Source organism: Odocoileus virginianus, chromosome 30 (genome assembly GCF_023699985.2).
Source record: "Odocoileus virginianus isolate 20LAN1187 ecotype Illinois chromosome 30, Ovbor_1.2, whole genome shotgun sequence".
Classification (NCBI taxonomy): Eukaryota; Metazoa; Chordata; class Mammalia; order Artiodactyla; family Cervidae; genus Odocoileus; species Odocoileus virginianus.
In genome coordinates, this window is record NC_069703.1 from 39,121,505 (window position 1) to 39,137,902 (window position 16,398).

Sequence of the window (16,398 nt, forward strand, 5' to 3'; positions counted from 1 at the left end):
TGCAATGCCAGAGACCCCGGTTTGATCCCTGGGTCAGGAAGATCCCCTGGAGAATGAAATGGCAGCTCAAGCCCTAAGTCCCATGGACAGAGGGGCCTGGAAGGCTACAGCCCATGAGCGACTTAAATTTCAGTTTGAATGGTCAAAGTGTTCAGGCTTCTCTGTCCATGAAAATTTTCAGGCAATACTGGAGCAGATTGCCATTTCCTCTTTCAGGGGATTTCCCCCTCCCAGACATCAAATCACCTCCTGTATTGGCAGGCAGATTCTCTTACCACTGTGCCACCTGGGAAGGTAGCAGTGTTGGAACCAGCTTATTTTAGACCAAAAAGGCCTAGACTGTTTGAGGTACAAGATGGTGCCATGTATGTACCAATGCCACCTCTTAAGAAAATGTTAAAACTAAAGTACATAAATTATATTAAACCAAGTGCATGAGTCTTATTTACATATAGGAAATGGTAATTCAGAAAACTAGCCTATGAGATTATCAACCATCACCAAACCACATCTTGATGACTGTCACACACATCTCTGCTGTGTTTTCCATAGGAAATCCCATTGACCAGGGCCCTCCTGAAATTATGCCAAAGATTGCTTCCCTAGTTTTGTGTAGACCTGAGGAGTGGCAGAGTATGTACCCTTCAAAAGATCATTAAGCACCAGTCTTGGGCTCAGCCTGAATTCTCACTCACCAAGAGTAATATAATTGCAATTATAGAAGTGATCCATTTTATCACTTTCTGAGATCAATCTTCAGAGATTGAGACTCTTAATTCATCCTGGGTCTTATGAAGTATTTAAGTGAGAATAAGCAAGCCATAAATTGAAAACATCAAGAAACTGACAAACATACAACCATCAATCTTTTATTGGTCATTTATATGCCAGGTAGCAGCATCACCAAAAACAAAACAGCTGTTTCCACCTGAAAGCGCCCCGTCTCTTTATTTGCCTTTTGTTTCTCTCCTGAAAAGGAAGTATAAGCCAGTGTGTTAGTAATGCCCCAATTTATCCGTGCCCCTCCAGGTTTTCCCAAGAGCTGGTCTCAGTCCCATATCCGCATTTATCATCCACAGATGTCCACTTAGATTAGGTTTCATCCTAGACCAGTCACAGGCTGAAAAAATACCAAGCTAGACAGAACTACCCAATCGTCTCCCACTGAAAGGAGGGGTGGGTGAGTCCATGGCTACCCAAAACCACTGAGCAGGAGCAGCAGTCGGCCGGCCCTCAGTCCTCGAGGTAAAGGCCTAACAGCTGCTACATTCTACTCTGGATGTGCTCTTGGCCTTAGTGCAGGCAAAATCTAGCAGACCAAGTCACAAAGTAAATGTTTTTTTTTGTCATCTGGTTATGAACAGCCAATAAATGCAGCTTCCAAGGAAAACCAGATGTAAGTGATACACTATAAATACAGAACTTTTCCACACTGAGTATCTTTATCTATTGGCTACACGACTTACAGTCTTAAGCTAAGTACAAATGGAAGTTGTGATAAAGCTTCAGCTAGACATTCAACTCACCCAACTCTGTAGATCCACACAGATGAAGACAGCTTTACTGGCAACAGGTCTTAGGGGGAGAAAAATATCAATCAGGAGGCAAGAAAGCTATTGGTATATCCCTCCCAAATACAAAAATCTCAGCCAGCAATTACTATACCAACTGCCAGTTTCATATATAGTTTCCCTTTAAGCCTAAAATTACCCCACTGTAAGGGGCAGAGAAAACAAGTTCCAAGAGAATTCAGCCTTGTCTGAAACTAGCCCACATGCTATACAGCACACACGACGAGCACAGTTTCAGTACTACTATTCCTCCTCTTACGACCACCGAGACCAGGGTTTAGATCCGATGGGAAAGGGAACTGGAGGGTCAGGCTGTCTCCAATACCCAACTTTACCTTATTCTGAAAGCACGGCTCCAGCGACGAGCTGATATGTTCAGTTACTTCAGTATCAGGCACTGCCAGTTAAAAAACGGGGGGTAACCTGCAAAAAAGAGTGTGGAAGCTCTAACAAAAAACCTAATTACCCAGAATGTGATTTTGATGGGAACACATGGATTCAAGTGGAAGACTTCCAGCCCAAATCCTGAGAGATTATAGGAAAGGCGAGTGGCAGCTGCAGGTATTACGCTGACCTGTGCTGTCAAAGTCTCTCCATGTTGCTCTCGCATGCAGTTGGAGATCCCATGGCCACAAGAAGCCACAGCCCTTGGAAACATGCTGTGCTGACCCACTAGGTGGCTCCTAAGTTACATCTTTAGAGAACCTACCAGGCCCTGAGGCTTGTGTTCCATCACTGTCATGTCCTCTTCACTCACCAGAAAGGTCAACTTCAGCCATCCTGGAATCTTCTGACACAACTAAAATGAGAACAGCATTGTCCTGAATGACCTACTCCTTCCAATCATCTGGTTTTCAGAATCAAGGTTTTTGACTCGCCTTTAGACTGATGCCTTAAGCTTTTCAGGGCAAAGACCCACAGCATGGCCACATTCTGCACCACTTGCCCCTGGATTTCCCCAGCACAGGTATCTAACCCACCCAATATGTGCATCTCCATACTGGTTCTTGGCCTCTGCAAGCCACTTCTCAAAAGCCTTATTCTTGCATGTAAGACTCCACCAATGAAACATTTCTGGTGGCCTCTGAAAACGTTGTCAATTCTAATAAAGGTCTCTGGTTGTACCTGAGAAATGGCAAGTACAATGGGAACTGTCTTTTCCTGATATGTTGCAGATCAGTTACAGCAAACAGAACGGCGACCGTCAAGGAAAACTGTCACTTTGGGCTCCTTTTTGACCACAGCAGCTATATGGAAGCAGCGGCAGCTTCGATAAGGGCCACGGGGGGACGGGGATCTAGGTCACAGTGCAGACCCAACACTGCAGCCCTCAGACTCACCTAAATCCTGTGAGATGTCAGGACTCATCTACTGGGACATTTTGGAAACTAAAAGAAAACAGACATCCTATAAATTCTGATCACCACCACCTTTTACTATGTGCCAGTGGTGTGTCTCATTTTATCGCCACAGGATCGTTTTATTAACCCCGTCTTACACCAGATTTAGACTTGTTACTTGCCAAAGTCCCCTATCAATGGAGAAAGTGACAACCTTGGGATTCAAAATAGGATCTGAATGACTATAGCCCGTCCTCCAGAAAACCTTGTCCTTATACCCACCAGGGTGACTTCCTTATCACGTGTTGTGCAGCCAGATAATTTTGGAGAAGGTAGGCAAGTTAACATGCCCAAGGTCACGGAGCAACTGTCAGGCGTATTCAAGGTCTGGCTGATCCCACCACGGGGTCTCCCCTAACTTAAGCCACTTCAGTCCCAGAAACGCCGCACACCTGACCGCCTGCCCATGTTACTCACCCGTCACACCGGAGCACAGGGCCGCGAGGGCAGCGGCGGGAGCAGGGCGTGGCCCACACAGGGTCCGGCTTCTTCCACTGCGCCTGAGAACCACGTGGCCTTCCGGATCTCGGCCCGACTAGGCCAGTAGGCCTGGACCCTCCGTGCCGCGCTCAACATCCCGCCGCCTCTAGAGGCAGCCCCGGCAGGTGCGGCGCCCGTGGCAACCAGGCTAAGACCGGGTATGGCGGAGGATGGGCGTGGACCACTGCAGACAGAGAATCCAAGACACACAAGACGACCTACGCGCGGCTGCCGGGAAAAAGGACGACTGTGGGTCGGGAAGGGGTTTATATAGGCCCCGCCCCTCGAAGCTGTGCCTGACGATTGGAGCAGCCTACTGCGCGGAATGATGGGAGTTGTAGTTCGTTCGCCTCCGGCGAGCGGCCGACTGTCTGACTCGCAGTCCCGATCGCTTGTGGTGTGGGACCCTTTTCACTCGGTTGGAGGAAACTTGTGTAAGTGATTTCTGCAGGATCCGAAGAGATTCCTCCGCCATCATTTAGCACTCAGTGAACGTCCAGTAACCCAGGACGGAGCTCATAAATATCACCGACTTTCAAAATCGGGAAGTTAACTTTTAACCCAGTGAGGTGAGCCAGGGATTTTGGTTCAAACCGCCTGAAAGCACATCGAGGAGCGTAGACTGAGCAGGATTTCGGCGGAGGGATCTGGGGGCGGGCTTCCTTTCCAAAAGGAAGAGGTGACTGATTACAGAACTCATTAGAAGAATGCATTCTTTGTTCGGGCTTATCTCTTCGGCTAATCGATAAAAAACTACTGAGTGCTTACTAAGTACATTATGCTCGATTATCTCAGCTAGTTTTCAAAATAACCCTGTATATGGGAATTACAATTATGCCTCTTTTGCAGATAAGGAAACAGAAATGGCTTACACAGATAGCAAGCGAGTTAAGACCTGAAATGCGGAAGTTCACCTCATAGACCACATTCATAATCACTGTGCCATGTACAAGTTTTATCCATAGAATGAATAAGCATCACTATATATATATATATATATATATAAAGTAGTAAGACTCTGAGGTCTCAATACAGGGGCCCCAGTTTCCATCCCTGGTCAGGGAACTAGATCCCACATGCTGCAACTAAAGATCCCACCTGTGGCAACTAATACCCAGGCGTCCGTCCACGCTCAGCCACTCTGACCCAGGCTCCTCTGTCCATGGGATTTTCCAGGCAAGAATACTAGAGTGTGTTGCTATTTCCTCCTCCAAGGTTGAACCCCTGTCTCCTGCATCTCCTGCATTGGCAAATGTGTTCTTTACCACTGAGGCACCTGAGAAGCCCAAGATTCAGGCAGCCAAATAAATAATTTTTTTTATTTCCATTATATATTTTAACAAGAGACAAATTGGGAGAGAATAGTTGCAAAACACTGAATGCACTGAATAGGGGCCTTGCATCTAGAACATAAAGAAGTCTTTTTTGTTTGTTTTTGTTTTAGAACATAACTCCTAAGGAACTACCCTGGTGGTGCAGTGGTTAGGAATCTGCCTGCCAGTGTGGGGAACAGGGATTCCGTCCCTGGTCCACGAGGACCCCCCATGACGCTGAACAGCTAGGCCTGTGGGCCACAACTACGGAGCCTGTGCTCTGAAACCGGCGTGAGCCACACCTATGGAACCCATGTGCTGCAGCTACTGAAGCCTGAGCTAGAACCTGTGCTCTGCCACAAGAGAAGCCACCGCAACGAGAAACCTATAAGTAAATAAATGGCTCTTAAAACTCAACAGTAAAAAGTAAAACCACTCTATTTTTAACAAGGGGGAAAAGAAGGGGGGGTGACAAAATTTGAAAGACACCTCACCAAAGAAGATAAACAGATGGCAAATAAACACATGAATGATGCTCACTATCATAACACTACAAACACAGTGGAAGGGCTAAAAGTTAAAAAGATTGACAATATCAAACAACGAAGGAAAAGTAGAGCACGTGGAAATTTCATACAATATTCAGGACTGTAAAATGGTGCAACTACTTTGGAAAATGATTTTGCAGTTTTTAAATAAGTAAAAATGCACCTACTATCCAACCCAGCTGTGTCAGCACTAGGTATTTTCCAAGAGAAATGAAAAGCATACATCCACACAAAGACTTGAATATGAATGTTCGTAGCAGTTGTATTTGTAATAGCCAAAGACTGAATATGACACAAATATCCTTCAACAGGGATTGGATAAACAAATTGTGTATATTAATACAGTGAAATACTATCATGCTGAGTGAAAGAAGCCAGACTATATACTATATGATAAATATTCTAGAAAATGCAAACTCATCTTTAGTGGCAGAAAGCAGATTGATGGTTGTCTGGGAGAGGAGGTTAGGAGTGAAGAATTAAAGAAGGACATGGAAAAAAAAACAAGAAGGACATGGAGAAACTTTTGAGACTAATGGAGATGTTCATTATCTCAATGTGGTGGCTTTGTGGGTGTACACTTATGTCAAAATGCATATTGTACATTTTTAATATGTGCAGTTTACTATGTATCAATTACATTTTAATAAAAATGCTAAAAACAAAAAAGTAAGCAAGAGAAAATTCAGATCATGTAATTCACCTGCCCCACAATCACTGACTTCTCAACACATTTGGAATAAAGCTCAGTACCCTCAATGGCCTCTGAAGCCACAGGTGATTTGGCGGCTCCTCCTCTTTGCTTTCATTACCTGATCCCTGGTCTAGGAGGATCCCACATGCGGCAGAGCAGCTAGGCCCCCGTGGTACAACCGCTGAAGTCCACACGTCCTAGAACCCATGCGGTGCAACAAAAGAAGCCACTGCAATGAGAAGCCCACACACTGCAATGAAGAGTAGCCGCCGCTCACCGAAGCTAGAGAAAGCCCAAGCAGCAACAAAGACCCAGAGCAGCCAATAAATAAATAAATTTTAACAATTAAATTTAAGAAATTAAATAGAACTAAGATCTGATAGCCGGTAGGAGGCTGCTGGGTCGCACAGGGAGCTCAGCTGGTTGCTCTGTGATGACCTAGAGGGTGAGATCGGGGCAGGAGGGGAGAGATGTATACATGGAGCTGATACACTTTGCTGTACAGCAGAAACACAACATTGTCAAGCAATTATATTCCAATAATAAAATTCATTAATTACAAAATAAAGGAAAAAGCAAAAAACTAGGATCTGTCTAATGCAAACGTGCACCTGCTATGACACACAGTTACCCCGGAACTGCCCCGTGTGGCGGCTGCCATGGTCTATCTGTCTCACTTCGAAGAAGGGAAGCAGGGCTGGGGAGGAGAAATGACTCGCCCCTTGGGGAGTCACATAGGCAGTCTGTGACAAAGTCAGCTGACAGCTGGATTCCAGTGCCAGATGCAGTCAGGGGCAGACACATGACCCCAGCCCACAGCAGGAACATCTAGGAGAGGAAGTTCAAGGAATCTGATGCTGACAGTGCACTCTGCCCACATGCTGACCACAAAGGCTTCTGGGATGTCTGGGTTCAAACTCCTTTCAAGCTGTTCCATGCCTCTCTGCCTTCACCCACTGCCCCTGCCCAAGTGCCCTTTCTCGATCACCTCTCCAGCTCCCACTGTCCTTGGAGACGCAGCTTCAGCTTCAGCTTCTCCAAGAGGTCTTTTCTAACCCCGTGGCTCCCTGAGTCCAACTCTGTTGTGGTATTTGAATGAATAATGAGTGAATGAATAAATGAATAGCACATCCACTTTTATTCATTCATTCAACCAGAAATATTTACTGAGCCAAGCACTGAGGATACAGCCACTGGTCCTTGTCCTCAAGGGGCCTGAGTCTAGAAGGGAGACAGACATCACAAAGGACAAAAGGGCCTGTGACCTCACTAGCCAGTCAATGAGGGGCTTCTTGAAGACATAGATCTAACCTGAGGCCTAAAATTGGGGTTAGTTACCCTTTGAAGAGCAGAAGGGGGGTGTTCTTGGCATTGGGCTGCTAAGAGGAAAAATGTTCAGCACGGCTGGAGCACCAGTGGTGGGTAAAGACGGGAGAGGGTGGAATGAGGGGAGACGGTTCTGCACAGGCCTGATGCAAAAACTGTTTTTCCAGCTGAACAGAGCAAGGTGATGAGAGCGTCCTGATGGAAACCTCAGAGGGGCAGGTGGGAATGGGGCAGACTCTCCTGGTTTGGATAGAACTGGCAGGGAGGATCCTCAACACCATACACCCTACCTGATTTTCCTTTCTCTCCTGGAGTGGGGGTGAGCCGAGACTTGGGCCCCTTCAGGCTAGTGCAGTGACCAAAGGGCAGAATTACTAGAAGGCTTAACAAAATGGCTCCTCACTGATTTATTTAGGAAACCTGGGCCTTCCCAGGTCCTCAAACTGTCCAGCCAGAAACAAATTTGGCCACCACTCTGTCTTCTGTGCTGAATGATCTTGGGCTGGTTCCTTAATTTCTGTGAACCTCAGTTTTCTCATCTGTAAAAAGCCGGGCAGATTAACACCTACTCACAAGGTTGTGTAAGGAGGAAATGTGATGATATGATGGTTTGCCTTAGTGAGAACTGCTCCCCACTGCCAACCTGTTAAACTGCAACATCTACCCACTGTGGGTTAGTGAGATTAAACCAGCAGACAAGCTGTTTGGGACCAACCTCGAGCCTTGATGTTCTGCGTGTTCAGAAGATCAGACTGGAAAGAGTGGAGGAGATCTTGAATGCCGGTGCATCTGCCTTACCGTGCCCCTGACCCACTTTGTCCTGGTCCTTTGGGAACTTGCTTTCCAGTCCCCTTCTGTGGTATCAAGGGCGAGCCACACGTGTCAGATGTGTGACAGCCACACATCTGAGCCTCAGTCTCCTGAGCTCTAAAATGGGCACACGATAGCCTTCTCAGAGGGTTGCTGTCCCAAAGCATAAGAAACTGACCATCTCACCTCATAAACCTTAGCTGTCCAGTCCACAAGCCAACTGTACCCTCTGGAATTGCAGTTGTCTGTCTACCCTGCCCCCTCTACCTGACTGTGTCCAAGTCTCTCTCTCGACCCTGGGGCCCAGCGCAGGCAGGCAGGGTGGAAGCAGTGGGGCCTGCTGAACTGTTGAACCTGAACACTGAGCAGGGCCAGTAGGGCTCCAGGAAAGGGGCATCTGGGTGAGCAAAGTGCATCTATAAACCATCAACCTTCTCCAGGTCCAGCAGCAGGGGCGCAACAGGAGGACTAACAGAGAGTTGGGGCTGCAGAGAGAAACCGCCCCAAAGAATGAATGCAGTGGTCGCTCCGGCGCAGTCAGTCAGTCTCAGGCCAGGGCACGCTGGGTGTGATGATCGGTCCTCTGTAGCCCTCCTCCCCACATTATCTAGTTTAATCTCTTCTTCCTTGAAGTAGAGATGATTATCTCCACTTTACAGAGGAGAAAACTGAGGCCCGGAGCGAGGAAGTGACCTGTCCAGGTGTTTCCACCGGGCTGGGTGGTTTCCTCGGCGAACCGTTCGGCGTTGCTGAAGACGCCCCAGGTTCTCCAGGCCCGCGTGTGGGTGTCTCTGGGGCCTCCCGGAGACTGGGGGGCGGGGCCCAGAGACGGGGCATGGGCGTGGCTGCGACTGCGGGGCGGGGGCGGGGGCGCACAGTTGGCAGTCTGGCCTCGGGAGGCGAGACGCTGGCCATGGAGGCAGGGGGCTGTCGCTACCAGTTTCGGATCGCGCTGCTGGGAGACGCGGCCGTGGGCAAGACGTCGCTGCTGCGGTGCTACATGAGGGGTGCGCCCGGGATCCCCGAGACCGAGCTACAGCTTGAGTCGGCGCCCACGGTGGGCGTCGAGTTCTATACCCGCACTGTGCAGCTTCAGGCCGGGCCGCGCGTCAAGCTGCAGCTCTGGGATACGGCGGGCCAGGAGCGCTTCAGGTGCGCGGTGGGTGGGAGGTGGGCAGGGGAGGGACGAGAAGGGTTTGGGGTGAGGGGTTTCTGGTTGGGGCGGGGTGACCATGGGGATCCCTCAGAGTCGCCGCCCTCAGTGGCCTAAGTAGAGATCTGGGGGGTCCTTGCCCTGGGCCCGGGTCCTTCACACTTGAGTCATTCATCCTACAAGTAACAGCTGGTGGGCTGAGCCCCTGAGCTTGATGCCTGAGACCTGGCCCGGCTGGCCCCAGTGGAATATTCGACATTGAAACCTAGAGGGATGAATGACCTGGGTGCTGAGAGGGCCCACAGAAGCGCAGAGAGGGAGGTGTCAGGGAGCGGTGGAAAAAGGAGATATTTGTGTTGGCTGTGAAGGATGCGTAGGAGTTTGCCAGGGAGAGAACTGGGAAACCTGTGATCAGGAAAACAGCAGGTTTTCTCCAGAAATGGTCAGGGGAGTCTGGGAATCAAACTGCTCCCTGACTGAGGAACACACAGTAACTTGGGAGAGACACAGACCCAGGCAAAGGGAAGCAGAGGGTGGTGTGAAATGAGCTGAAATGGGGGTGTGAGGCAGTCACTGGATGGAGGGGGATGCAGGACCCGGCGTGTTAAAGGCGTAACCCTCTCTCACTGTACTCCCTTCACCATCAGGTGCATCACCAGGTCCTTTTACCGGAATGTGGTGGGTGTCCTGCTGGTCTTTGATGTGACAAACAGGAAGTCCTTTGAGCACATTCGAGACTGGCATCAGGAGGTCATGGCCACTCAGGGCCCCGACAAGGCGATCTTCCTGCTAATTGGCCACAAGAGTGACCTGCAGAGTGCCCGTTGTGTCTCAACCCAGGAGGCGGAGGAGCTGGCTGCCTCCTTGGGCACGGGCTTTATGGAGACCTCCACCAAAAGTAACTGCAATGTGGACCTGGCCTTCGACACCCTTGCCAACACCATCCAGCAGGCCTTGTGGCAGGGGGACATCAAACTGGAGGAGGACTGGGGGGGTGTGCGTCTCATCCAGAACACCCAGAGCTCCAGACTGCCCAGCAGGATACAGCACCCGGGCCCATGCAGGTGTTGACTCTAGGAGGGAAAGGGTTAACGCAGAGCTGGTGGGATGGGGAGTGTTAGTATCTCTCTGGAGGCCAAATGGCAGAATCTATTCACAGAGTTATTACAAACCATATCCTGGCACAGTCATGCCTCCTGGATTTTGGGGTCTTGGAGCTCAGCCCCTTTTCCACCAGAAAGGTCTAAGAGGCCAGGTGTGCAGCTTCCTGTCCTGGAGACTGTTTCCTCTGTGGTCAGAGGAGCTCGTAACAGACCCCACTCATGGGGGGTTGTGGGCATGACTGAGATCATGGATGCGCTATGCTCAGCCAGAGCCAGAGCCTCCGACACAGTGAAAATCGAATAACAAGAACTGTCATCGCTGCTGCTCTTTCCTCTCTTGGCCAGGACGTGGCCATTTCAGGCAGCGTCCCTGGGCTCGGACGCCGAGCCGCTCAGCGTGTGGACGCTGCTACAGGCGAGGAGGGGGGCAGGGGCTTTCAGGCTGAGCCAGGTCTTCAGGCTTGGATGAGAAAGTGCCTTCAAACCCGGATTGCTGCCCAGTGCTCCTACTCCAAGGCCACGGGTCGGAGAGGCAGGGATGAATATGAACAGCTCTCTGGCTGGGCGCATGGTGGACACTTGGTTAGCCACCAAAATCTCCCCCCAGGGCTGAAGAACCCATGGCCTCCTCCCCACCAGAGCTCCTAGCTGCTGGGAGTGCTATGTGGTGGTGGAGCCCAGGTTGCTCTCTGGGAACTGCCTGCTCATCTGGGGCAGCCCAGTCCAGCATCAATGTATCAGATCTGTTGGGGGCGGGGGGAGTGTTCAAAGGCCTGGCCTTCTTGCCTCAACTGTAGACAACTCTGAAGGAAACACCCATCTTCATCACTCTCCATGGGGTCCATTGAGGCCACCTTTAGGACAGCATCACAGCTACATTCTCCTGCTCAATCCTGCTTTCTTCCCTTCCTCCCCCACCCAGCAGGTATTGATCTCAAGAAACTCCTAATAGGGACTTCCCTGGTGGTTCAGTGGCTAAGAGCCTGAGCTTCTGATGCAGGGGGCCTCATTTCGATCCCTGCTCAGGGAACTAGATCCCACATGCTGCCATGAAGATCGAAGATCCTAAGTGCCACAATTAAGACTTGGTGCAGTCAAGTAAATATTTTTTTAAGAAAGAATTTCGTAATAAAAGTCTGCACAAAAATACAAGGGGGAAAAAAACATCTGCACCCTTGGAATTCCCTGGCGGTCCCATGGTTAGCATTCTGTGATCTCAAAGCCAAGAGCCCAGATTCAGTCCCTGTTTGGGGAACTGGAGATCCCACAGTCTGCATGGTGTGGAAAAAAAATTATATATAAAAGTCTAGGGGACTTCCTTCGTGGTCCAGGGGCTAAGACTCTGAGCGCCCAATGCAGGGGGCCCTGGTTCGATCCCTGCTCAGGGAACAATTACTCACATGCTGGAACTAAAGATCTCACATGCCACAATGAAGACTGAAGATCCTGCCTGCTGCAACTAAGACCTGGTGCAGCCAAACAAGTAAATACTAAAAAAATAAAAGTCTGCACACTGATTTTGTTCTCAAAATCTGGCTGCTGGGGAACTTAACCTGCAACAGAAGCTGCTAGGCGCAAAATATCCAGTGGCAATGCAGGAAGGCTTTATGGAGAGAGGGATCTTTACACTTCACTGAAGGCAGAAGAGGGTGACAGAGGGTGAGATGGCTGGATGGTATCACTGACTCAATGGACACGAACGTGGGCAAGCTCCGGGAGACTGACAGACGGGGAAGCCTGGCGTGCTGTGGTCCATGGGGTCGCAGTGAGCTGGACCTGGTGACTGAACAGCAACACAGCAGGTGTCAAGGGGATATCTGGGCGGTCTCATTGTGCCAGTGGGCACGGGCAGGGCAGGGCAGGGCAGTTGCCATAGCAAAAGTAGCAGAGCCCCTTTACTCACTTTGTGACCTGGGACCAGTTACTCGACCTTGTTGAGTCTCGGATTCCTCCTCAGTAAGCTGTCACTGAAAACCTCTCCTTCCTCGGGGTCTTGGGAAGTTTCACTCGGGTGATTTTTAGCTTCCTCACCTTGGCACCTGGGCCAGGAGCAACCTCTCTGTGCTCGACTTCCTCCCTGCCTTCTCTTTTCAAAACATCACTCATTCTTCTGACCATCCTGCAAGGTTGGCGCGATTGTATTCATTTCGTAGATGAGAAAGTGTAGACAAGAGAGGAAATAATTTGCTTTAGAGTTATTATCATCCCTTCATCAAAAATGTCTTAAAATGAGCATCTATTCTGATCTAGGCTCCAGGAATACAGCAGTGAACAGGACAGAAAAGCAGTCCTAGGGCTGACATTCCAGTGGAAGAGAAAAAAACTAGGAAGTGGGACTAAATGAGTCTTAGCTGTAAGTGCTATAAAGACCACAGATCCAAGAGATGGGCCTGAGGGTGATGGGGGCTCGTTTAGAGCAGATGGTCAAGGAGGGCCTCTCTCAGGAGATGGCCTTTGATTTGAGAACCTAGATGAGGAGGAAGAACCAAGCTAAGAGCAGAGATCTGGGCAGAAGGAACGGTGTCCAGCTCTGACTGGGCGCTTCATGTGTACCACTTGCCAACCAGTTTGCCATTGGTGTCTCAGTGCAGCACCCCCTGCCCCCCCGTCCTGGCCTCCAATCTTTAGTGTAGATTGTATCACCCATCTTGAGGGTCTCAGGCTCGCTGGGTGTGATTTAGCATCCACACTGCCCCAGGGGATCTTTTTAAAATACAGATTTGACCTGGCTGCTCCACTCCTAGAATCCCTCCCTGGCTCCCCATTGCCTGCAGGGTAAAATCCAAACCCTTTCCCCCCAAGTCCAGTCTGATCTGGTCCTATGGCATCTCCACCTGCTTTGCCCAAGTTCCCAACCACCTAGCCCTGGGCTTTGCACACGCTGTTCCCTTTGCTTGGAAGACCCTAGCACTTTACTCCCTCCCTGTGTTATCTGATCAGCCTGCAACACTCAGAATAATATGGCCTCCTCTTAACCACTGCATTATCCCAGGTGCCAAAAATAGGGTCAAACCTGGGTTTGAATCTCAGCTCTGCTATATACAATTGTGGGACTCTGGGGAACTTATTTCATCTAAGCCTCAGTGGACTCATCGGTAAGATGGGGATACTACTTCCTAACTCACCAGTTTTAGAAAGGATCAAATAACAAATCAAAGGCAGTACTCCTCACTAGGCTCTAGGAGTTCAGAAGGTGGATATCCACTTCTTCCCCTGAGGGTTTTGCTCTTATGACTGTTAGGGAACAGAGGCTACTAAAGTATATACTTTAGGGAAATAAGAATTCCAAATGCTAACAAAGTTCTTAAAGGTCCTAACCCCTTGCAGAGATATGGGTTGGGCTCCCCACAGGCTACTTGGCCTCCAAGCCTCTCCTCATGGTAAAATGAGAATGATTCCTACCTCACAGTTTTGTTAGAGGATTAATTATGACGTGGATTGTTAGGTTACTTAACACTTAATAAATGTTAGGTTACTTCTGCCAACAAGCCTCCTCTGGGTCTTTTGTGTGTGACTCCCTTGCCTGGAATGTCACGCCTCCATCTCTGTCAAAACTCTGTTCACCCATCAAAGCTTAGTCCAACCTAACCTATTTCTTTCCCTGAGCCTTCAGGGCACTTACTGCAACGGCTCTCCTCTTTGCAGATTTCAGGTTCTGCTGTGTCTTTTTGCCCCACTAGAGGGCAGCTCTTCAAGATCGGGCTGATTCCCTTGAGGAGGCTCTGTGGCAGGGGAACACTGGGCTTTCTAAGACCATTAGGGAAAATCTGAAACATAACCAAGAATAAAGAAACTAGTATAAAGGATTGTGAAGAACCTCTTGTACTCATGACTCAGCTTCAGCAAATAGCAGCAGGCCCATTGTGTTTTCTTCTTCCTTTTCTCTATGAAAGTTATTCTTAGATCCTGGCCCTAGTGGGTGACAGATGTGGGAGGATCTCTCTAGGACCCCTGGCTGGGACATGTCCCGCAGGAGTCCCAGTGTTGGAAGAGGTAAGCTTCACACTGCATAGCCCGTGCTCTGGGACTCAGGTCAGCAGAGGGAAGAAAGGGGTCAGCACATGGGGCCTGCAGGGAGGGCATCTTTGCCGAGGGCGTCACCCGGGCAGTAGGGGTGGCCTTCAGGAGTTTTGTGGAGGTAGAGCCTAGGGGTCTAGCTGGCCAGGAAAGGTCCTCCGCTCAGCCCCTGCCCAGCCTTCTAAACCACCCACCCTCGACAGAGAGTCCACCCATCAGAAAGGGAAGGGGTGGGACTCCCCTGGTGGTCCAGTGATTAAGAATCTGCCTTCCAATGCAGGATTCGATCCCTGGCTGGGGAACTAAGATCCCACAGGCCACGGGCAACTAAGCCCACGTGGCACATCTAGAGAAGCCCATGTGCCTCAACAAAGACCCAGCACAGCCAAATTTTTTTAAACAAAGAGGAAGGGAAGGGGTCTTTACCTGGAAAATAAAGGACTACACTGGGGGACTGTGGAAAACCTTCCCAACTATAGGGAACTGTGAGACCTCAGTCCAGAGTGACCCTCCTCCTCCCTGCTTTACCCCATGCAGGAGGGACCCCCTCCAGGATGGCTTCTTGATGCCAGATGGCGCCTTCTAGGTCCTCAAAACTCACCCCTGTTTTTGTGACCACCCCCTACAGCTGCCTTTTGGTTGATTCAAACTTTTTGTTTACATGCCTGCTGTTAGCATCAGGGGGCTTCCCTGGTGGCTCAGCTGGTGAAGAATGTGCCTGTAATGTGGGAGACCTGGGTTCAATCCCTGGGGTGGGAAGATCCCCTGGAGAAGGGAACGGTATTCTCCAGTATTCTGGCCTGGAGAATTCCATGGACACAGTCCACAGGGTCACAAAGAATTGGACACGACTGAGCGACTTTCACTAGCATCAGAATCTTGTCAGATGGGATCTTTCCCACAGCCCTAAAATGCTCCAGAGCTAAGAGGGGTAATGCTCAGGCTGAAGAGGGGTGGGAAGCCCAGGGTCAGCCAGCTGGGCTCCCCACACCCTCCCAACCCCCTGCAAGACGCACACATGGCAGGCTCCAAACACGGGCACTAGACCCCACCACTAGGCCTGAGGGCTGTCCACCCCCAGGCTTACTCTGCTCACCTCTGACCATTCTCTCCTCACGTAGCACCTTATGCTTCAGCCACATTGATGAGGTGACTTCTTCACACCTCCAGGCCTTTGCAGGCACTGCCGCTCCCCTCTCTGTCCCCCCCAGGACTTGGGGAGAGAGTTTAGGGCACAGTCAGGGGAGCAGGTTCTGGAGTCAGAGGGACCTGGTTGAAACCTTAGCACCATCACTACTACCTGTGTGATACTGAGTAGATTACTTAAACACTCTAAAGTTCAGTTGCCTCACTGAAAAATGCGGTTAAATGAGATTATTGCAAAGAGTTTGACACTTTTTCTTCAGACTTGTTGGGGAATCAAGCTTATTCACAGAAGGTGCTCAGCATAGCACGTGGCACCTATTAAGTACTCTCCGGAGAACACGAACTCATCAGCCCTGCTCCCCACTCCCTGGGCTGCTCAGCATGTGTTAAGCCGTCTGCGTACTCACTATGCAGGGCTCTGGGAATCAGATGGGCCCGGTTACTTAACTAGTGAGGCAGAAGGCCTTGCACCCAGGCTAAGCTATCCCAGACACCAAGTTAGGAGATCCCTTATAGATACTCGGTGACACCTCTCTCCCAACATCCAGTCACCAAGGCCCACGCGTGCACCATTAAACAGCTGTCAAATCTCCCTTCTCTCCACTTCGTTATAGCGACCTCAGTCCAGGCAACAACCTGCTTGTGAACCTCTGCTTCTCCAAATGTTTTCTTATCCCCTCCACTGTCTGGCCAGAGTGATCTTTTCAAAACACCAATCTAACCATGTCACATTTCTGCCTAAAATCCTTCAATGGTTCCTGCTTTCTGGGTAAAGCCCACTCTTCTGAGGCCTATAAGACACCGCATGACCTGGCCTGTCTCACTTCACCACACTGC

General features: G+C 49.9%; 1 protein-coding gene, 3 long non-coding RNA genes and 4 other non-coding genes across 9 annotated transcripts; 3 read left to right on the forward strand and 5 right to left on the reverse strand.

Moving 5' to 3' along the window:
* Nucleotides 1-853: 853 nt before the first annotated feature.
* On the reverse strand, nucleotides 854-3,681 carry LOC110121954 (uncharacterized). 2 transcript variants are annotated; one of them, XR_002309080.2, is made up of 6 exons: nucleotides 3,389-3,681; nucleotides 2,912-2,959; nucleotides 2,281-2,370; nucleotides 1,907-1,994; nucleotides 1,527-1,575; nucleotides 854-969 (listed from the first exon to the last, which is right to left on the reverse strand). It is a non-coding gene; the product is annotated as an uncharacterized lncRNA (long non-coding RNA). The 2 variants fall into 2 exon arrangements; XR_002309081.2 differs by lacking the exon at nucleotides 2,912-2,959 and having other exon boundaries at nucleotides 3,389-3,680.
* On the reverse strand, nucleotides 1,041-1,114 carry LOC139032271 (small nucleolar RNA SNORD99). Its single transcript, XR_011484807.1, has one exon. It is a non-coding gene; the product is annotated as a small nucleolar RNA SNORD99 (small nucleolar RNA).
* On the reverse strand, nucleotides 1,754-1,879 carry LOC139032264 (small nucleolar RNA SNORA61). Its single transcript, XR_011484801.1, has one exon. It is a non-coding gene; the product is annotated as a small nucleolar RNA SNORA61 (small nucleolar RNA).
* Nucleotides 2,103-2,233, reverse strand: LOC139032319 (small nucleolar RNA SNORA44). The gene has a single exon (XR_011484845.1). It is a non-coding gene; the product is annotated as a small nucleolar RNA SNORA44 (small nucleolar RNA).
* Nucleotides 2,721-2,855, reverse strand: LOC139032316 (small nucleolar RNA SNORA16B/SNORA16A family). The gene has a single exon (XR_011484842.1). It is a non-coding gene; the product is annotated as a small nucleolar RNA SNORA16B/SNORA16A family (small nucleolar RNA).
* Nucleotides 3,682-3,716: 35 nt separating the features above from the next.
* On the forward strand, nucleotides 3,717-5,181 carry LOC139032247 (uncharacterized). The gene is made up of 2 exons (XR_011484780.1): nucleotides 3,717-3,885; nucleotides 4,896-5,181. It is a non-coding gene; the product is annotated as an uncharacterized lncRNA (long non-coding RNA).
* Nucleotides 5,182-7,300: 2,119 nt separating this feature from the next.
* LOC110121956 (uncharacterized) lies at nucleotides 7,301-8,922 on the forward strand. Its single transcript, XR_002309082.2, has 3 exons — nucleotides 7,301-7,424; nucleotides 7,500-7,551; nucleotides 8,583-8,922. It is a non-coding gene; the product is annotated as an uncharacterized lncRNA (long non-coding RNA).
* A 105-nt stretch (nucleotides 8,923-9,027) lies between these two features.
* RAB42 (RAB42, member RAS oncogene family) lies at nucleotides 9,028-11,886 on the forward strand. The gene is made up of 2 exons (XM_020869277.2): nucleotides 9,028-9,294; nucleotides 9,943-11,886. The coding sequence occupies exons 1-2, from the start codon at nucleotides 9,056-9,058 to the stop codon at nucleotides 10,364-10,366; spliced, it is 663 nt and encodes a 220-aa protein (XP_020724936.2). The 5' UTR covers nucleotides 9,028-9,055; the 3' UTR covers nucleotides 10,367-11,886.
* Nucleotides 11,887-16,398: the final 4,512 nt, after the last annotated feature.

Bases quoted from the DNA above. Each gene is read 5' to 3' on its own strand.
- RAB42 (XM_020869277.2), top strand. From the start codon at position 9,056: ATGGAGGCAGGGGGCTGTCGCTACCAGTTTCGGATCGCGCTGCTGGGA. The intron at 9,295-9,942 runs GTGCGCGGTGGG...CTTCACCATCAG, and splicing joins GCGGGCCAGGAGCGCTTCAG to GTGCATCACCAGGTCCTTTT.